Raw genomic sequence first — 23,522 nt, 5'->3', positions numbered from 1 at the left:
CTTTAGTACATCAAATTCTGCACAGAAATTAGTCATCTTAGATTTAAAAATCTAGTCAGTTGCCGTGCTTCATTTCTGACTATATCACTATTAGGCATAAGAGTAATACGAATATAAACATGACACGATATGTATATTCAGCCGCGTTTGCTATTGTCTCACTCTAGTTTCGTAGTTTATTTGGCAGACAGGATTTAAATGAGATAGAAGCAAACACGAAAGAATACATGGCAAAATGTTTATATTCGTATTATTCTTATGGTGAAGAGAATAGTGCATGTGATTCACATTTCATCAGGTTCCTATTAGCAACCATCTCTTCTCACAGAGGAAAAAATTCAGAACGTAGAGTTGGCCATATTGACAAAAATCCCAGTATTACCAGCCGGATTTTCGTAGTACATTGAAATTCGAAGATGAACAATACGGAATTTGTATTTACTTCGTTGGATAATGTATGAAAATGCAGTGGTTGAAACTCGGGCGGAGAAAAAAAGCTCGTCTTCCAATTTTTTTTTTTAAATTTTATTTATTGACGCAGAGGTTTTGGCGCCAGTATTTATCTTTGTGTCTACAAAGGATGCCTGTGTAGCGCTACATATATTCGACGGCAGAAGTTAGTTGTGGCGGCACCTATCAACATTTTTCAGAACTTCAGCGTGCTTTGCACTCGATTCTAAGCCGCAGGCGGTTTTTTGGATTACAAAAACCGGAAAAAAAGTGCGGCTTAGATTCGAGTAAATACGGTAAAGATCAAGCAGACACAGCAAACCCAGCTAAATATCACCCCATAACATGCCTACCAACAATATAAAAAATATTAACTTCAGTCATTACACAGAAATTAATAACACATACAACACAGAACAAAATTATAAATGAAGAACAAAAAGGCTGTTACAAAGAAGCACGAGGATGTAAAGAGCAACTGATAATAGATGCAGAGCTGACATATCAAGCTAAAACTAAACAAAGGTCGCTACACTACTCATACATTGACTACCAAAAAGCTTTTGATAGGGTACCCCACTCATGGTTACTACAAATATTGGAAATATAAAAAGTAGAATCTAAACTGATACAGTTCCTAAACGTAGTAATGAAAAACTGGAAAACCACACGTAATATCCAAACAAATTCTAATAATATCAGATCACAGCCAATACAGATTAAGCGTGGAATATACCAAGGAGACTCATTAAGCCCTTTCTGGTTCTGCCTTGCTCTGAACCCACTATCCAACATGGTAAATAATACAAATTATGGATACAATATTATTGGAACATACCCACACAAAATCACGCATTTGCTATACATGGATGATCTAAAACTACTGGCAGCAACAAATCAACAACTCAACCAATTACTAAAGATAACAGAAGTATTCAGCAATGATATAAATATGGCTTTTGGAACAGACAAATGTAAGAAAAATAGCATAGTCAAGGGAAAACACACTAAACAAGAAGATTACATATTGGATAACCACAGCGACTGTATAGAAGCAATGGAAAAAACAGATGCCTATAAATATCTAGGATACAGACAAAAAATAGGAATAGATAATACAAATATTAAAGAAGAACTAAAAGAAAAAACATAGACAAAGACTAACAAAAATTCTGAAAACAGAATTGACAGCAAGAAACAAGACAAAAGCTATAAATACTTATGCTATACCAATATTGACCTACTCATTTGGAGTAGTGAAATGGAGTAACACAGACCTAGAAGCACTCAATACACTTACACGTTCACAATGCCACAAATATAGAATACATCACATACATTCAGCAACAGAAAGATTCACATTAAGCAGAAAGGAATGAGAAAGGGGATTTATCGACATAAAAAACCTACATTATGGACAGGTAGACAATTTAATGAAATTCTTTCTAGAACGAGCAGAAACTAGCAAAATACACAAAGCAATCACGCATATAAATACATCGGCTACACCACTGCAATTTCATAACCACTTCTACAGCCCTCTAGATCACATAACATCTGTTGTGGCGTAACAAGACAGCCACGCCACTCGGAAGTAGCAGAAAGGCACGCGTTAAGCTCACGCAGATGGGCGTGAGGTCTGAAACAGGATACGTAATGAATGCTATAAAGAAAAGTACGTAGCTGCTGGAATACTTAACTTTAATCCATCATTTGTATACAGCATTCTTGATGATAAAAGTGAGACTCTTTAGATACATGCAATGTAATGCTAATGGCGCCTTGCTAGGTCGTAGCCATTGACTTAGCTGAAGGCTATTCTAACTATCTCTCGGCAAATGAGAGAAAGGGCTTCATCAGTGTAGTCGCTAGCAAAGTCATCGTACAACTGGGGCGAGTGCTAATACGTCTCTCTAGACCTGCCGTGTGGTGGCGCTCGGTCTTCGATCACTGACAGTGACGACACGCGGGTCCGACATGTACTAATGGACCACGGCCGATTTAAAGCTACCACCTAGCAAGTGTGGTGTCTGGCGGTGACACCACAACATCAACAGATACAAAGAAAGTAAATTGGAAAAAGAAAACACTACATGGCAAGCACCCGTATCATCTAACACAGCCACACATCGATCAGGACGCATCCAACACATGGCTAAGAAAAGGCAATATATACCGTGAGATGGAAGGATTCATGATTGCAATACAGGATCATACAATAAACACCAGATATTACAGTAAGCGTATTATTAGAGATCCCAATACCACAACAGATAAATGCAGACTTTGCAAACAACAAATAGAAACAGTAGATCACATCACAAGCGGATGTACAATACTAGCAAATACAGAATACCCCAGAAGACATGACAATGTAGCAAAAATAATACACCAACAGCTTGCCTTACAACATAAACTTATAAAACAACACGTTCCCACATACAAGTATGCACCACAAAATGTACTGGAGAATGATGAATACAAATTATACTGGAACAGAACCATTATAACAGATAAAACAACACCATATAACAAACCTGACATCATACTCACCAATAAAAAGAAGAAATTAACACAACTAATTGAAATATCCATACCCAACACAACAAATATACAAAAGAAAACAGGAGAAAAAATTGAAAAATACATCCAACTGGCTGAGGAAGTCGAGGACATGTGGCATCAGGATAAAGTTGACATTATACCAATTATACTATCAACTACAGGAGTCATACCACACAATATCCACCAGTACATCAATGCAATACAGCTACATCCAAACTTATATATACAACTACAGAAATCCGTAATTATTGATACATGTTCAATCACCCGAAAGTTCCTAAATGCAATATAACATATACCGTACAGTTAAAAGGAAGTCACGCTTGATCAAGGTCCGCGTCACTTTCCATTTTTGACCAGACATAACGTCTGAGAAAAGAAAGAAATAATATGACAGAAATGATCTATTGACTCGTAGCATGGGTTCAGAAAGCATCCGTCCTTGTGAAGCACAACTAGCACTTTATTCGCACAGAGTAATGAGTCCTATTGATAAGGAATTTAAAATTGATTCCATATTTCTGAATTTTAAGAATATGTGTGACACAGATCATCACAAGTGGCTTCTGATCAAACTGTGTGGCTATTGAGTATCATGTCAGTTGTGAGACTAGGTACATGTTTTCCTGTCAGAAAGGTTGCAGTTCGTGGTTATTGATGGAAGATCATTGAGTAAAGCAGAAGTGATCTTTACCAGACCCTATGCTGTTCTTAATCTATCTAAACAATTCAGGAAATGATCTGAGCAGCCTTCTTAATTACCATGTAATCAAGTTGTCAGAGATCAGAACCAATTGCAAAATGACTTGGACGCGATATTTGTATGATGTGAAAACTGGCAGTTGACTCTAAATAATAGTGTATGGTCATCAACACAAATCTAAAGGTTGTCAGTTCAACTAAATACTGTGGGATTATAATTAAGAACAACTTAAAAAATTGATCACATAGAAAATGTTGTGGGGAAGATGACCCAAATGTGGTATCAGCTATCAGTACCACAACACGGGCATCAGTGTAGACAAAGGAATTGCAAAATACCATCAGACACTGATAGCGGAGCACACTGAGCCGTTCCTCCAGCGGCTATGGACTATAACTGCCCTCTGCTGCTGCAGTATAGGATGGCCAGCAGAAGTCACCCAGCCCATTCTTCGCTATGTGACAAAATGCAGACAATGCCTAATCATGGCTCTGACACCATCGTCAGTGATTTAGTACAGAGGGCCTCTTCCTTGTTGACATTGGGAGCTTGCTACATTATTTGTAATGAGTCTTTGTATACTCAAAGAAATGTAATTTAAGTGAATCTTCTGTTTACTGTGTTGACCTCTTCGCTAATCATTTCTGCTCCCATGCAGATTTCCTACTACGGCAATTGTCCCGTGACTCCATAGCCCACCTCTCCTTAATATTGTGTAGGAAGTCATACACAACAGTAATAGTTGTGTTTATTGACAGAATACTTTGAAGAGATAACAGATCTGCTAGAGAGGCTGCCCGCAATATGCGTATATTGTGGAGTACTGTTACATGGTCTGGGGTTTTTTACCAAACAGGATTGATGGACACCATTGAGAAAGAACTTCCTGGCAGATTAAAACTGTGTGCCCGACCGAGACTCGAACTCGGGACCTTTGCCTTTCGCGGGCAAGTGCTCTACCAACTGAGCTACCGAAGCACGACTCACGCCCGGTACTCACAGCTTTACTTCTGCCAGTACCTCATCTCCTACCTTCCAAACTTTACAGAAGCTCTCCTGCAAACCTTGCAGAACTAGCACTCCTGAAAGAAAGGATATTGCAGAGACATGGCTTAGCCACAGCCTGGGGGATGTTTCCAGTGTGAGTACCGGGCGTGAGTCGTGCTTCGGTAGCTCAGTTGGTAGAGCACTTGCCCGCGAAAGGCAAAGGTCCCGAGTTCGAGTCTCGGTCGGGCACACAGTTTTAATCTGCCAGGAAGTTTCATATCAGCGCACACTCCGCTGCAGAGTGAAAACTCATTCTGGAACCATTGAGAAAGTTCAAACAAGGGAAACTCGTTTCGTGTTACTGTGAAATAAGGAAGAAAGTGTCATGGATATGATAACTGTGATAGAGCGCAGTCATTAAAACAGAGGCATTTCTCACTGTGGTGAGGTCTTGTCATGAAATTTCAGTTACCAGCCTTCTCCTCCAAATGTGAACATATTTTTTTGTTCTTCACCTACATAGGGAGAAATGATCACCATAATAAAATCACAGAATCGAAGCACACATGGACAAATTTAAGTGTTAGTTTTTTCCGTGCACTGTTAGAGAGTGGAACGATAGAGAAATAATGTGAAGGTGGTTCAATGAACCCTCTGCCAGTCACCCAAATGTGAATAGCGGTGTAGTCATGTAGAATACAATTACATGGTGTATACTCCCCGGGACAACTGGGAGATGCAGGAAAAATGGGGGTAATTTTTTTATCTGGGAAAAACTCGGGAATTTTTTAGATTTGTGGCAATTTTTCATTGTTTTAGTTTTCAGTTAAATTTTTGTAATTTTGACTGGTAGGAACTGGTACTCTAACAATGAATTTTACTGTAGCAAGCTGCTACAGTATTTTAAATAAATGTGTATTAGTTATCTTTTTTATTTTTGTTATTTTACACATCTCGTTTCACAGGACCAAATTGCGGAGCAAATTTCCAAAGTCATGGAACGTGTCAATGCATGAAATTACAACGTAAAAGTAATAACAGGTAAAATAAAATGTTTATGGACCCAAGAAAATACAGGCCATAAGTCTATGTAAACACAATCGACATACATCACAGAATCAGCTTTAAGTTTCAAGGAAATCTTCACAGAATAGGAATAGTGACCCATGAGGTGAGGAAACTGTTCAGTTTCTATTTGAAAGTGCGTGGATTTGAATTCTTGTGGTAGCTTATTGAAAATGGATGCAACAGTAAATATACTGTACGCCTTCTTGCACAGTAGTCAAGGAAGTGCAATCCAAATGCAGATTGGATTTCTGCACGGTATTAACTGAGTGAAAGCTGGTAATTCTTGGGATAAGTCGATATTTTTAACAAGAAATTAAAGGATTTTACATTGAGAGGCCAGTGTCAGATTACCCAGACTAATGAACAGGATCGACAAAGGGTTCACAAACTCGCACCACTTATTGTCCAAAACGCTCGTATATTAGCCAAAAATATCCTTTGGGAATGGGAACAGTTACCCGAAAATAGAGTACTACATCATGAGTGAATGAAAATAAGCAAAGTAGACTACTTTTCGCGTCAAACTATCACTTATTTCAGATACCGTTCAAATAGTAAAAAATGACACCATTAAGTCTTTGAACAAGATCCTGAACATGAGCTTTCCGTGACAGTTTAATGTCTTAACATCTAGAAATTGGAATTGTTCAGTGTCATTAATTATATGCCCATTCTGTAAAATTAAAATATTGAGTTTTGTTAAAAGTGTGTGTTAGAAATTGTAAAAACTTAGTCGCTCTTTGATTTAGTGTTAATTTATTTTCTAAAAGCCATGAACTTAGGCCTTGAAGTGCACTATTTGAAACTGTACCAATGTTGCACACAACATCCTTTACTACCAAGCTAGTGTCATCAGCAGACAGAAATATTTTGGAATCGCGTGTAATATTAGAGGGAGTATCATTTATATAAATAAGGAACAGGAGTGGCCCCAGCACTGATCCCAGGGGGAAACCCGCATTTATCCACGCACCTCTGACCACACAGCATAGCCATTCTCAACACTGGGAGAACGACCTTTTGCTGTCTGTTGTTAAAGTAAGAAGTGAACTAATTGTGAGTTGCTCCCCGTATTCCATAATGGTCCTACTTCTGGAGCAATATTTTGAGATCAACACACCTTAGTTAAATCAAAAAAGATGCCTAGCATTTGAAATCTTTTGTTTAATCTATGCAGTACCTCAGAGAGAGAAGAGAATATAACATTTTCAGTTGTTAATCCACTTCTAAAACCGAACTGTACATTTGAAAGCAAATTACGTGAAATAAAATGATAAAGTATCCTTACATACACAGCCTTTCAGTAACTTTAGCAAACATTGATGGCATAGAAATACGTCCAAAATTGTCTGCATTATCCCTTTCTCCTTTCTATAAAGCAGCATTACTACTGAGTACTTTAATCATTCAGGAAGCTGACAATTCTTAAAGGAAAAATTACAAATATGATTAAGTACAGGACTAATATGTGCAGCACAGCACTTTAATATTCTACTAGGTACTCAATCAATCAATGAGAGTCCATAGTCTTCAGTGATTTAATTAAGACACCAGTCTTCTAAAGGCATTTTCCAAGAAAGTTACAGGATTCCCTCTAAAACTAAGTTATCATTTAAATCACCAGCAGTGCTCAGAAAGTGATTATTAAATACGGTACATATATGTGATATATCAGTAACAGAAACTTTTGTACTACGAACTGACTGTATTGTAGACCTTTTGCTGCTGACCACACTTTATTCACGACTGACCATATGATTTTAATTTTATCCTGTGAATTAGCTATTATTTTTGCATACCACATACTCTTTGTCTTCCGAATAACATTTTTAAGCACCTTACAGTACTGTTTGTAATGGGGTACAGTAGCTTGATAGTGACTATCTCTAACATTTTGATATAATTCCCACTTCGTTCTACATGATATTTGTATCCCACTAGTCAGCCACCCTGACTGCATTTTACTGCTAGTACCTTGTTTGGAACATTTTAATGGAAAGCAACTTTCAAGGAGCATGAGAAATGTGTTAAGGAAAGCATTATGTTTGTCTTCTGCATTATCGTCACTATAGACAACTTGCCAGTCATTGTTCCATAATGAGATTTAAAAAAACTCTCTATTGACAATGGAATAACTTTCATACATAGATTGTAATTATATGTAATATTTGTTTGAGCACAAATACCTTTTAGTGTTAAAGTTTGTGCATCTTGGTCTGAAAGGCCATTCATCCTTTTACTAACATAAAGCCCGCCTAGTAATGAAGAATGAATAAAAATATTGCCGTATGAATCTGCCAGTGCATCGTGGTTGGAAAAAACACAGCCTGCATCATATCATACAAATTGAGATTTTCCAGTATCCTTTTCCTTGCTCAATATTGTACATAATTAATACCAAAGTCACCACATGTAACTAGTATTTGGTGCTTCCTATAAAGTGAATCATGAACCCTGTATAGCTCGAGCAGATATGCTCTGAAGTCAGAGTTGGGAGATCTATAAATAATAACAGTTAGAAGTTTAGTGTCACTAAATTTGACTGCCCCTGCATGACATTCAAATACCTGTTCAGTTCAGTGCTGTGATGCATCTACAGACTCATATGAATTTTTTTTTTCTTTTACGTACATTGCCACTCCCCCATTCTGCAAACAGCTCCTTGAAAAACAGCCAGGTAATTCATACCCTGGTAAAGGAAGCCTCTGAATTGCCAGATTATTTAAGTGGTGCTCTGATATACCAATAAGGTCAGTCATCTATAAGCAGTTCACTAACTTTACCTATAATAGCATATTTCAACGAAATATAAGAGCTAATTCCTTCACTACCTGAACACCTGATCACCTCTGAACGTGATTCCTTTGTTGGAGAGTTTTCCTTTAAGCAGGGATACCTATCAGCTGACTTCAGTCTAAAAAGAGGTGCAGCTGTAACACCAACTAGTACAGGAATTTTCCCTTGAGTGATCCCACCACTGCCCACTACACTGTCACCTATGAGCTTTGCCAGCCTCCCGTTCCCATACCTATTCATGTGCAAGCCATGCCTAGTGAAACCTGATCTGTTGATAGATTCAACTGGAGCCACTGCAATGTAAGCCATGCCTTCCTCCATCGGTGCTTTCTCCAGCCCCATGTTAACATGCCTAACAGGAGCATTAAGATGTTGCCGATCATGATACTGCAACAGCTGCATGAAGTACACATTAGTGCCACCAGTTTGAGTAGCTATCTTCACCAGGTCCCCGTCCCTATCAAGACTAGTACCAGCTCTACCCACATCACTAACTAATTCTCTTTTGTAAAATTCCCATGTAACTCCCCGTGTTAAGTCACCTGAGCCAACCCTGCACTAGGTTTCACAATGCTGGTGACAGGGTACCCACTCCCCAGCACTTCCTCCAACTGCAGGCCCACTTCTCTGCCTTATGGACTACCTAACAACAGAGTAATCTTCTTTCTGTTAGAATTTGGAACTGAATTAAGCTCACCTTCTGCTGAGGACTGCTGCATGTTTCCTACACCTACAGGAGCAAGAGGCTCCTCTCCACTAAATTGTAATAGTTGATCAAATCTATTGGTTATAAGCAAAATAAAATTGTCTGTATATCTCCGTCTCCTAGTTGCCTTCTTACCAGCTGGCAGTTCCCATTCCCCAGTGCCCTTCATCCTCCTCGTCCTATCTAATTCCTCATTTTCATCTTTTTAACTGCACCTGAAGGGCACAAATCTCACACTCCTGCTCATCCATCATCTTATTTCTGCTACATTTCCAGGAGGGGTTCTCACTAGAATGCCCAATGGCTTTCCCACAGAATTCCTCAAATAAAAATTCTTTAAACAAATCTGACACCGTAACCCATTACTCACAAATCTGCGATACAGCCCACACTTCTCTCTCACAGTAAAATGTTAACACTTAGTGAGGAAATGAAATGTCTGTGTTACCCAATTTCAGTTACTATGGTAGAACCATTTAAAGAACTAACAATAGTCATCTCAAATTTTGCTCTCTACTAAGAAAGCAACTACTTTATTAATACTACTAAACCACAACTGTTACCAATACCACAAAACTTCACACAGTTTATCATCTATAACCAAAAATTTAAGCAATTACTGGAACACTCAATGAAATTAAACACAGTGAACAAAAGTTGGACTGAAATATTTCACTGCAAACAATAAGAAACCTTAGCTGAAACTGCTTTACTAAATTTAGTAAATAGCTACAATCTACAAACAACTCTGTAAAACACAGTGGGCAAAAGTTTGTGAAACTGTTATTTCACCAGAAAGAGCATGAGACACCGTTGAAAACTTCTAAATTTAATAACTGAAAATTTAATAACTGAATAACAGTGCACAAAAAACTTTGTTAGAACTTAAGAACTGCCGCAGCTGCAATTGCACGCTGCAAAATGTAAACACACTTCTAATATTTGGATGAATGATTGAAAACTATAAATTTAATATTCGAATACAGTGTGTGTGTGTGTGTGTGTGTGTGTGTGTGTGTGTGTGTGTGTGTGTCTCTCTCTCTCTCTCTATATATATATATATTTGCCTTTACAAATGTCTGCTTGTGTCTGTGTATATGCGGATGGATATGTGTGTGTGTGCGAGTGTATACCTGTCCTTTTTTCCCCCTAAGGTAAGTCTTTCCGCTCCCGGGATCGGAATGACTCCTTACCCTCTTCCTTAAAACCCATATCCTTTTGTCTTTCCCTCTCCTTCCCTCTTTCCTGATGAGGCAGCCATTGGTTGCGAAAGCTAGAATTTTGTGTGTATGTTTGTGATTGTTTGTGTGTCTATCGACCTGCCAGCGCTTTTGTTTGGTAAGTCTCATCATCTTTCTTGTTTTTTATATATATATATATATATATATAGACACACACACTCCTGGAAATTGAAATAAGAACACCGTGAATTCATTGTCCCAGGAAGGGGAAACTTTATTGACACATTCCTGGGGTCAGATACATCACATGATCACACTGACAGAACCACAGGCACATAGACACAGGCAACAGAGCATGCACAATGTCGGCACTAGTACAGTGTATATCCACCTTTCGCAGCAATGCAGGCTGCTATTCTCCCATGGAGACGATCGTAGAGATGCTGGATGTAGTCCTGTGGAACGGCTTGCCATGCCATTTCCACCTGGCGCCTCAGTTGGACTAGCGTTCGTGCTGGACGTGCAGACCGCGTGAGACGACGCTTCATCCAGTCCCAAACATGCTCAATGGGGGACAGATCCGGAGATCTTGCTGGCCACTTACACCTTCTAGAGCACGTTGGGTGGCACGGGATACATGCGGACGTGCATTGTCCTGTTGGAACAGCAAGTTCCCTTGCCGGTCTAGGAATGGTAGAACGATGGGTTCGATGACGGTTTGGATGTACCGTGCACTATTCAGTGTCCCCTCGATGATCACCAGTGGTGTACGGCCAGTGTAGGAGATCGCTCCCCACACCATGATGCCGGGTGTTGGCCCTGTGTGCCTCGGTCGTATGCAGTCCTGATTGTGGCGCTCACCTGCATGGCGCCAAACACGCATACGACCATCATTGGCACCAAGGCAGAAGCGACTCTCATCGCTGAAGACGACACGTCTCCATTCGTCCCTCCATTCACGCCTGTCGCGACACCACTGGAGGCGGGCTGCACGATGTTGGGGCGTGAGCGGAAGACGGCCTAACGGTGTGCGGGACCGTAGCCCAGCTTCATGGAGACGGTTGCGAATGGTCCTCGCCGATACCCCAGGAGCAACAGTGTCCCTAATTTGCTGGGAAGTGGCGGTGCGGTCCCCTACGGCACTGCGTAGGATCCTACGGTCTTGGCGTGCATCCGTGCGTCGCTGCGGTCCGGTCCCAGGTCGACGGGCACGTGCACCTTCCGCCGACCACTGGCGACAACATCGATGTACTGTGGAGACCTCACGCCCCACGTGTTGAGCAATTCGGCGGTACGTCCACCCGGCCTCCCGCATGCCCACTATACGCCCTCGCTCAAAGTCCGTCAACTGCACATACGGTTTACCTCCACGCTGTCGCGGCATGCTACCAGTGTTAAAGACTGCGATGGAGCTCCGTATGCCACGGCAAACTGGCTGACACTGACGGCGGCGGTGCACAAATGCTGCGCAGCTAGCGCCATTCGACGGCCAACACCGCAGTTCCTGGTGTGTCCGCTGTGCAGTGCGTGTGATCATTGCTTGTACAGCCCTCTCGCAGTGTCCGGAGCAAGTGTGGTGGGTCTGACACACCGGTGTCAATGTGTTCTTTTTTCCATTTCCAGGAATATATATATATATATATATATATATATATATATATATATATATATATATATATATATATATATATATATATATATATCTAAAAACAAAGATGATGTGACTTACCAAATGAAAGTGCTGGCAGGTCGACAGACACACAAACGAACACAAACATACACACAAAATTCAAGCTTTCGCAACAAACTGTTGCCTCATCAGGAAAGAGGGAAGGAGAGGGAAAGACGAAAGGATGTGGGTTTTAAGGGAGAGGGTAAGGAGTCATTCCAGTCCCGGGAGCGGAAAGACTCACCTCAGGGGGAAAAAAGGACGGGCACACACCCGCGCACACACACACACACCCATCCACACACACACAGACACAAGCAGAAATATGTCTGCTTGTGTCTGTGTGTGTGTGGATGGGTGTGTGTGTGTGTGCGGGTGTGTGCCCGTCCTTTTTTCCCCCTGAGGTGAGTCTTTCCGCTCCCGGGACTGGAATGACTCCTTACCCTCTCCCTTAAAACCCACATCCTTTCGTCTTTCCCTCTCCTTCCCTCTTTCCTGATGAGGCAACAGTTTGTTGCGAAAGCTTGAATTTTGTGTGTATGTTTGTGTTCGTTTGTGTGTCTGTCGACCTGCCAGCACTTTCATTTGGTAAGTCACATCATCTTTGTTTTTAGATATATTTTTCCTTCGTGGAATGTTTCCTTCTATTATAACCATATATATATATATATATATATATATATATATATATATATATATATATATAGAGGGAAACATTCCATATATATATGTGTATATATATATATATATAATAGAGGGAAACATTCCACGTGGGAAAAATATATTAAAAAAGAAAGATGATGAGACTTACCCAACAAAAGCGCTGGCAGGTCGATAGACACACAAATAAACACAAACATACACACAAAACTCTAGCTTTCGCAACCAACGGTTGCCTCGTCAGGAAAGAGGGAAGGAGAAGGAAAGACAAAAGGATTGGGTTTTAAGGGAGAGGGTAAGGAGTCATTCCAATCCCGGGAGCGGAAAGACTTACCTTAGGGGGAAAAAAGGACAGGTTTACACTCGCGCACACACACACACCTATCCATCCACACATGCACAGACACAAGCAGACATTTGTAAAGGCAAAGAGTTATCAGTCGGGACGGAAATACAGAGGCAAAGATGATGTTGAAAGACAGGTGAGGTATGAGCGGCGGCAGATTGAAATTAGCGGAGATTGAGGCCTGGCGGATAGCGAGAAGAGAGGATATGCTGAAGGGCAAGTTCCCATCTCCGGAGTTCTGACAGGTTGGTGTTAGTGGGAAGTATCCAGATAACCCGGACGGTGTAACACTGTGCCAAGATGTGCTGGCCGTGCACCAAGGCATGTTTAGCCACAGGGTGATCCTCATTACCAACAAACACTGTCTGCCTGTGTCCATTCATGCGAATGGACAGTTTGTTGCTGGTCATTCCCACATAGAACGCTTCACAGTGTAGGCAGGTCAGTTGGTAAATCACGTGGGTGCTTTCACACGTGGCTCTGCCTTTGATCGTGTACACCTTCCGGGTTACAGGACTGGAATAGGTGGTGGTGGGACGGTGCATGGGACAGGTTTTACACCGGGGGCGGTTACAGGGGTAGGAGCCAGAGGGTAGGGAAGGTGGTTTGGGGATTTCATAGGGATGAACTAAGAGGTTACGAAGGTTAGGTGGACGGCGGAAAGACACACTTGGTGGAGTGGGGAGGATTTCATGAAGGATGGATCTCACATATGTGTGTGTGTGCGAGTGTATACCTGTCCTTTTTTCCCCCTAAGGTAAGTCTTTCCGCTCCCGGGATTGGAATGACTCCTTACCCTCTCCCTTAAAACCCAAATCCTTTTGTCTTTCCCTCTCCTTCCCTCTTTTTCCTGACGAGGCAACCATTGGTTGCGAAAGCTAGGTTTTGTGTGTATGTTTGTGTTTGTTTGTGTGTCTATCGACCTGCCAGCGCTTTTGTTTGGTAAGTCTCATCATCTTTCTTTTTAAATATATTTTTCCCACGTGGAACGTTTTCCTCTATTATATATATATATATATCCTGCAGATAATTATGCTGCTACATTTTTTCCTTCATATGCTTCATCCCAGGTTTAGTTTGCCAGTTGTTTTAGTGACTGGAAGACTAGATGGAAATTCCATTTGGATGTGGGCCCAGATTTGTGTGTTATCCCACAGATTTGTGTGTTATCCCACAGATTTTTCTGTAAAATTTCCGACCAACAACTTTGTTCTGCCTTTCTGCTCCTAACAATTTATTAACAGCCACTTACAGTACAGAACATTTTTAGCTGGACTTGGGGTTGCATCGTGCCTTCATTCAGAATTTTACTATTGTGGATGTCATGGAGCCTATAATTGGAGCCGACTTCCTGGCTTCTTACTATCTGTTACCTGAGGTAGCAAATACATGACTTATCGATTGTGTCAGTGCACTTTCTGCTGCTGGATTCTGACGCAGTGTAGATTGCAGAAAGCAGGTAAAGTGAGATGCTCGACAACCTAGTGCACTGAGGGAGGTACATCACAACACTGTGCATTTTATCGAAACCACCTCTGGCCCGCCAGTTTCGTACTGTCCTAGATCGTTAGCTCCCGATCACCTCATGACTTCAAAGACAGAGCTTAACTTGATGCTCAGTAAAGGTGTTATTTGTCCTCATAGTCCTTGGTCTTCACACCCAAAATAGTTGGCATGTAAGGTGTATGTGATGATTACTATGTGCTTAATGCAAGAACAATTCCAAACAGATACCCAGAACCACTGTTAAGGGATTACAATTGTACTCTCTGTGGCGCAGATATATTTAGCATTCTGCACTGTGTAAAGGCTTTTATGCTAATTCCTGTGGCAAACAAAGGTATTGCAGAAACTGATCACTTCGTTTCACTTATTAGAAAGTCAAAAAGAGCAAACACCACACATATAGTTGTAGAGACACACCTCGATGGGTAGATGACTCTTTCAAAGCAGATGCACACCATTATTCATCTTGTCATGGGAATACGGTGAAGTTGTGAGCAATGGGGAAAATAAATGGGGCACAACTTTGGTAGCAAACAGCACTCGGGAATTTGGGTTGGAAGAGAAGTGTGTCCAGATGCCCGGTTAAGGCAACCTGTTCCAGAGAAGCAGAGTATCTGAATTTGAATCCCAGTCCGTCACAAATTTTCAAGTGCAGCTGTCGAATTATTTCAACATCCAAAGGCACTATGGTGTACCAATTTCCCATTAGTTATGAATGTAAAGCTGCAGGAGTTATTCATTGTTGTCTGTTCTTTTTACATGTCGGAAAGAGCACATATGACTTACATACTGTATAAATTCATCTCTATGGTAGACAACTCTCAATGTGGATGTATACTATTGTATGTCTCCTTAATGAGAATGCATTGAGGCTGCAATTAATGCGAAAAATGGAGGGGCTCACATCAGTTGTGAACAGCACTTGGGAATTGAGGTCGGGTTAGAGTCCTGGTCTGTGGTGTGACTGTAGAAATGCAAAACTTGCATTTTTGTGGGAGAGAAGTGAAAGACATGGGAAATTTTCCAAATGAAGCCCCCCCTTGGACAGCACCTTGGAGCTGATGTTCAACCAAGGCTACAGATTGGGAGCTTGCTTGCAGCTGAGATTACATATTGGGAGCTATACCAAATGCAAAAGTCACTGGCATACAGTAGAGGGATGATCACTGGTCCGCTGGAGGTAACTAGCTTGTTTATATTGGTAAGGAAGGGTGTAACATTCTGCACGGAGTCCTGTGGGACTTCATTCTCTTGCACCTGTGGGAGGCTAATTGATGTACCAAGTCCAAGCAACAACAAGCATGGTGATAAAAACTGACAAATGGTAGAATGTCTTGTCCGAGGTTACTATTCGTATTGCCTGCAAGGTCATTGGTATAGAACGTGAACAGTAAGGGTCCCAACACACTTCCATGGGGCAAAAGTATTTCTGATGATGATGATTCTCCATCCAGGATTACATGCTGCATCCTCCCTACCAAGAAGCCCTCAATCCAATTACAAATTTCACTTGATACCCCATATGATCTTACTTTTGACAATAAGCATAAATGTGGTACTGAGTCAAATGCTGTTTAGAAATCAAGAAATATTGCACCTACTCGACGGCCTTGATCCAAAGCTTTCAGTATGCCATGTGAGAAAAGTGAAAGTCGGGTTTCACAAAATTAATGTTTTCGGAATACATGCTGGTTGACATTAATGAGGCCATTCTTTCAGAGATACCTCATTAAGTGTGAGCTCAGAATATGTTCTAAGATTCTACAACTTATCGATGTCAAGGGTATTGGACTACTACCCGTAGTTTTGTGGATTATTTCTACTACTCTTGTTGTAGACTGGTGCGACTTGTGCCTTTTTAAATTTTTTCAAAGACTGGACACATTTTCTTCCTCTTGGGATCTAAGATCGGAGAGGGGCCAACTTGAGAAATGTTGTTCAGGGGCTCATGGGTCATGCAAATGCAATATGTAACAGTCCCAGAGCTGTGAGGCAAGTTGGGCTAGGTAGCAATATGTGCTACAGAAGTAAGAAATTAGCCCCAAATGATAAGATAAATAAATGTTCATTTCGTTGTATTTTCATCAAATAGGAAAAGATATGAGTAAGTATGTATGCAGCAGAAGGAGGTATCAATCTCGACCAGAAAGTTTCATATCAGCGCATGCTCCGCTGCAGAGTGAAAATTTCACTCTGGAATCTAGACCAAACACAAAATGTTTATTTTGTTGAGTACTTCTCTGTTACAATAAAAATATATTTTTTCTGAATTCATGCAGTAACTGTGTAATTACCATCTTAATTGTCACTGATTTCTAGACTTAATGCATTCTAAAACATTTTGATTCATTGCTTAAGAGAAGTGCTGTACTGAAACATGTTGGTTGGAAACCCATGGGAGGGCCAGACAGTACTTTGAAGTACCAGCTTTGTAAAATGGTAAAAAAATAAATGTAGAATTCTGAAAAAAAAATTCAGTTACGTTACTATTTACTGCTGTGATCCATAAAAAAAAAATTGTTAATTTTCATAGTCAAGGCAACAAAGGGTTGACATTGATATTGATAATTATGATTGTTTTATAGATGATGTGTGGCGGTGATGCTGTGGCGTCTGATGACATTTTTGTACCATTTTACTGTTGTGCCTGTGGTTTATAGCTAGCTCCCATCTGGTGGACATGATGCGAGTGTGCATTGTCCACATTTGACAATGTTCTCGCTAGTGAGCTATAATTCTTTCTGTAACTAAATAGTTTTGAAATTATAAAGAGACATAGCACATGTGCATGTTTTAATAAAGCTTCCGTTTCCATTAAATTTGTTATATGACTTGCAGGCACAATCGTTTCCATTTTATCTTCTACATTTTCTTCCATAGAATTTGCACAAAGTTTTCTATACGCTTGAATATAAGGAATATAATAGAGGGAAACATTCCACGTGGGAAAAATATATTTAAAAAGAAAGATGATGAGACTTACCAAACAAAAGCGCTGGCAGGTCGATAGACACACAAACAAACACAAACATACACACAAAAATCTAGCTTTCGCAACCAATGGTTGCCTCGTCAGGAAAGAGGGAAGGAGAAGGAAAGGCAAAAGGATATGGGTTTTAAGGGAGAGGGTAAGGAGTCATTCCAATCCCGGGAGCGGAAAGACTTACCTTAGGGGGAAAAAAGGACAGGTATACACTCGCGCGCACACACACACATATCCATCCGCATATACACAGACACAAGCAGACATTTGTAAAGGCAAAGAGTTTGGGCAGAGATGTCAGTCGGGACGGAAGTACAGAGGCAAAGATGATGTTGAAAGACAGGTGAGGTATGAGCGGCGGCAGATTGAAATTAGAAATTAGCGGATATTGAGGCCTGGCGGATAGCGAGAAGAGAGGATATGCTGAAGGGCAAGTTCCCATCTCCGGAGTTCAGACACCAACCTGTCTGAACTCTGGAGATGGGAACTTGCCCTTCAGCATATCCTCTCTTCTCGCTATCCGCCAGGCCTCAATCTCCGCTAATTTCTAATTTCAATCTGCCGCCGCTCATACCTCACCTGTCTTTCAACATCATCTTTGCCTCTGTACTTCCGTCCCGACTGACATCTCTGCCCAAACTCTTTGCCTTTACAAATGTCTGCTTGTGTCTGTGTATATGCGGATGGATATGTGTGTGTGTGCGAGTGTATACCTGTCCTTTTTTCCCCCTAAGGTAAGTCTTTCCGCTCCCGGGATTGGAATGACTCCTTACCCTCTCCCTTAAAACCCATATCCTTTTGCCTTTCCTTCTCCTTCCCTCTTTCCTGACGAGGCAACCGTTGGTTGCGAAAGCTAGATTTTTGTGTGTATGTTTGTGTTTGTTTGTGTGTCTATCGACCTGCCAGCGCTTTTGTTTGGTAAGTCTCATCATCTTTCTTTTTAAATATATGAATATAAGGAATGTACTTCTTTGATATCAAGTAAACAGGCATGTAGTAATGACATCTAGCAGCATGGTGTTCTGTATGCCACAAGCGTCACACATTGGAGAGTTCTCTTGCTGAAACAAGGAGCCTTGCTTCATAGGACTGTCGCCTATGCAAAGACAAGTAAGGAGGACCTCATCCCACCTGTGTGGCTGGAAGGAGGTATACCACCACCACATTGTGCACCTAACTCGCTTTTTTACGTCAGTGGATGACTCTGTACCATGACGGGCAGTATTGACACAACCAGTGAAAGATTGTGCAGAAGCAACTTGAACAGTTAAATATGTTGAACCACCATTTCAGATCAGCACAAGCATCTGGCACATATGACCTCGCATAAAGTAAAATTCCTAAGTTGGCTTTTACATATAGATAAATGTGTGAAATCCACAAGTTTTTTTACTTAGCTGAGTCTGTGACAACTGCTACATTGGTGTGAAAGCATGCACATTGTAGCATCAGTTTCTTGGTCAAAATGCAAAAATGTGCAGCACCAACAAAGCATGTCTTCTGCGTGGAGATGCTCACAATACTTTCTCAGAGTATGAGTTCCATTTTGTGAACAGTGCTTCTGACAGTAAGTACACAGGCAACTTAGGCAGACATGAGACTTGGGAGTGAAGATTGAAGTATATAATCCATCGCTGTACACCACTGAACTGCACGTGCAGTTTCAGTGATGAATTAATCTGCTTAACTTCTTATTGAATAACCGTTAATTCAATATCGTCAATTCAATATTCTATCAGTGAACACAAACATTTTGATACCTTTGGTATACCTATTCGTCGCTGTATTGATAGCAGATTCCAAGTCCGTAGCCTGGTGTCAATTTGTGCTAATATAAAATTGAACAACATAGTAACTGGTGTTGAGACACTGTTATATTACAGTGAAACTGAAATCTAACTCTATTTTGGTGTTTTTCACTTCATTGATGAATCCTCAACTGATGATGTTGGAGGAATTGCAATTATTGGAAGAAATTGGCCACTTCATTCTTTGTGACGCTCATTTATATGGAACCTTAACTGGCAATTACTATTGGCTGTGAGCTACACACTCCAAACTACTTCAGGTTTAGAGTGCTCAGAGAAGAAGAAAAGTGGTTCCATTTTCCACGACAATGCTTCACTGACACTCATCTCAGTCCTCATGTTCACCGAGAAAAAAGAAAAGCTATGGGAGCATCAATTTTGTACATATGAGAAAGCTATAGTTTTATGCATCAGTATTAAACAATATTACTTGAGAAGTGTGGCCTGGTATTTGTTGTTGGTGATTACAAAGAATAGAAAATGTTACGTACTGTGACAGGGAGTATTTTGGGGAAATAATTCTATAACTTCTGGAGTAAATTTATTGTAAATGATCCAGTTAATCTACTCTGCTCCTTCAGCACTTATGCACAGTATCCTTTTCTCCTCTGTTCCTTATCTTAGTGATGAAACTCAGTAAAACAAAAGCAAATATTGCTAACACAGTTTTCACTTTCCCTCTCATGAGTCTTCCCCCTTTGCTCATCTGATTATTTTCCTTTCTTATAACTTGTATTGCAGATATGATTCCTGCTGCCTCTTACCTTTCTTGAAATTTTCTTTCGCTCCCCAACTAGTAGCATTAGCTATTTGTCCTGTAGTTCTCCCTTATTCATTTTATGTGCCTCCCTGTGCATTCCATTCTTTTTTACTCCTCCTTATCCTTTATGGATGATTATACATTGCAACTTTGTTGGTGGCATTGTAAGTTTTTATTGTGCTCCATGCCTAACTTTACAGAGAGAATTGGTACATTTGGAAAATGTTCAGTACATTTTATCACCTTTCATTTTAACTTTTTCGTTTATTTTTGAAGTTTCTATTCCTTTTCCCTTCTCATTAAGGTTACTTTGCCCTCAGTTTTGCATCATTTGTGTAATAAATATGAATAAAGCAAATGTAATTATCTAGAGTTTAATATTGCAGTACTGATTAAATAAATGGTAGTTTGTGAGAACTCTTTCTCTTTAGACAGTACTAAAGTTTGTAAGTACTTTGCTGCATGGACATTTCATGTGCCTCCAGTTCTTACCAATAGTTCCAATTTATGAGTGCCCTCCTGTGTTATGTGATCAATTAAAATTCAAACTGCTTGTGTGGTATTTCTCCTTCGATTTTAAGAGTAAAACAATATTATTATTATTATTATTATTATTATTATTATTATTATGAAGATATCATCATAGTAAACAACAATTTTTTTTCTGCTACCTGTTTTCAATTATTGCCTATCACTACAGTGAGGAATAGGCCTTTAATTTGATGACTCTGTTATCTCTGTTAGTAATATGAGGGTAATTTCGTGTGTGTGTGTGTGTGTGTGTGTGTGTGTGTGTGTGTGTGTGTGTGTGTGACGATTTCAACCAAACTTGGCACACAAAGCACCAGCAGCCTATTATTGGGTTGGGGAAACAAATTTGCGATGGAGAGAGAGTGTGGGGAGGAGGAGATAGACATGGAGGAGGAGGGGGATGGGGATGGAGATATTGACGTAGAGGGAGGAGGGTGATCGATTTAGTAAAGGAAGGGAAGTGAGTGACTTAGTGAGGTGATTGGCTTTGAGAGGGGGAAAAGGCGGTCATTGACAGTGTTTGGAGGGAGTAGGTACACACATCCTCTCCCATTTTCTGTCCATATACACACTAAGGTGACAAAGCCTAATATCATATCGGACCTCTTTTGCCAGGTGCAATGCAGCAACTCAACATGACCTGGACACAACAAATCATTGGAAGTCCCCTCCAGAAATATTGAACTGAACTGCGCTGCCTCTATAGCCATCCATAATTGCAAAAGTGATGCTAGTCCAGGACATCATGTACAAACGTGACCTCTCAATTATGTCCATATTGGGCAGTCTGGGTAACCAAACAATTTGTTCAAATTGTCCAGAGTGTTCAAACCAGTCACAAACGGTTGTGGCCAGATAACATGGCGCAGTGTCATCCATAAAATTCCATTGTTGTTTGGGAATGTGAACTCCACGAATGGCTGCAAATGTTTTCCAAGTAGCTGGACAGAACCATTTCCAGTCAACGATAGGTTCATTGGGACCAGAGGACCCAGTCCATTTCATGTAAACACACCCCACACCATGATGTAGCCACCACAGGGTTGCACAATGTATTATTGACAGCTTGGGTCCATGGCTTTGTGGGACCTGTGCCACACTACCATCAGCTCTTCTCAACTAAAATTGGAACTCATCTGACCAGGCCACAGTTTTCTAGTCGTCAAGGGTCTATTCGATATGGTACTAAGCCCAGGGAAGCACTGCAGGCAATATCGTGCTCTTAGCAAAGGCACTTGTCGATCGTCTGCTGCCATAGCCCATTAACGCCTAACTTCGCCGCACTGTCATCATGGAATGTTCATCATATTTCCACGTTGATTTCTGCAGTCATTTCAGTCAGTGGTGTTTGTCTGTCAGCACTGACAACTCTATGCAAACTCCGCTGCTCTTGGTTGTTAAGTGAAGGCCATTAGTCACTTCATTGTCTGTACTGAAATATTTGGTAAATGTTATACCTGAGAGTCTTTTTGTTGTGCCTACCTGCCACTCAACATCTTTGCTATATGGTGAGTAGCAACTTTCCTTCTCATAATATTGTTACATGCCATTCATGATTTTCCATTGTTTGATTTATACCTGATATTTGATATTCTCGTCACACTGTTGGCACTGTGAATCATGGAATATTGAGTTCCCTAACCTTTTCTGTAATTGCATATCTGATGCGTCTACCTCCAACTACCGTTCCATGTTCAAAGTCCGTTAATTCCCGTTGTGGAGCCATAATCACATTGGGAACCTTTTCTCATGAATCATCTCAGTACAAATGACAGCTCCACTAATACACTGCCCTTCATACATTGTGTACATGATACTATCACCACATGTATAAGGGCATATTGGTATCCCTGGGCTTTTGTCACCTCATTTTATTGGCAGAACACTTAGCAGATGCAATTGATCTACTAAAGGGACTGTCAACACTATTCTTGTTTGTTCTCTGCTAGAGCATTTTTGTGCTGAATGGGGGTCCTTACTAGATAGGGTTGACAGATGACGTTGTAAAAGTTCAAAGAAGGCTAGCTTGTTTTGTATTACCACAAAGTAAGGAGGGGTTTGTCACGGGTATTATAATCGACTTGGGATGACAGTCATTAAAACAAAGGCGTCCTTTGTTGTGCTGACATATTTTCATGAAATTTCAGTCACCAACTTCCTCCTCTAAATGTGCAAATATTTTATTATTGTCAAACTACATAGGCAGAAAAGAAATAGGAGTTCATGGAAGAAAAAAAAATTAAGTGTTGATTTTTCCCACGTGCTGTTGGAGATGAAATGCTAGACAAATAGTCTGAAGGTGGTTCAAAGAACTCTCTGCCAAGCCAGACACTTAACTGGTGAGAGAACTAGTAACATAGGATTGTAGCAGCAATGCTAGTCAACCTTGTTCACATGGTTCACAGTAGTTCAGTAGAATCCTGCTATGTTGCTTTTAAAGGACGTTTGCCACGATCTATATAAGTTTAATTTGTCTTGGTTGTAGAGAGTCCTTATTCTGATACGTACCTTAATAGCACCTATCAGTGACAGTTAACTTTATCGTACAATTTGCAGTTTATCTCTTCATGAGTGCCAGCTCTTACGATTCTTTGGACTATCCTGAAGCTGTAAGATCTCGATACGTGATATCTCGGAAGCTAGGTGCTGGAGCATGTGGCGAAGTGTTCCTGGTGTTTGAGAAGGTAAAATACAATCCTTTGCTTGTAAGGAAAATGAGAGCATAATGATAAATAAGTTGTACATACGAGGCAGCAGTAGATAGACACACACACACATATATTGACACAGAACTGGAGATTCC

The 23,522-nt window shown here is 40.6% G+C and overlaps 1 protein-coding gene across 1 annotated transcript in view; it reads left to right on the top strand.

Moving 5' to 3' along the window:
* The window catches only part of LOC126163903 (ovarian-specific serine/threonine-protein kinase Lok-like), a 229,738-nt gene that overhangs the window by 97,838 nt on the left and 108,378 nt on the right, over positions 1-23,522 (top strand). Inside the window, exon 3 of the mRNA XM_049920194.1 lies at positions 23,276-23,403. Coding sequence (XP_049776151.1) covers positions 23,276-23,403 — 128 coding nt within the window. The remainder of the gene's footprint in view (positions 1-23,275; positions 23,404-23,522) is intronic.

This window comes from Schistocerca cancellata, chromosome 1 (genome assembly GCF_023864275.1).
Source record: "Schistocerca cancellata isolate TAMUIC-IGC-003103 chromosome 1, iqSchCanc2.1, whole genome shotgun sequence".
In the NCBI taxonomy this organism is placed as follows: Eukaryota; Metazoa; Arthropoda; class Insecta; order Orthoptera; family Acrididae; genus Schistocerca; species Schistocerca cancellata.
Note: the sequence above shows the minus strand (reverse complement) of the source record. Positions and strands in the feature narration are given on the sequence as shown.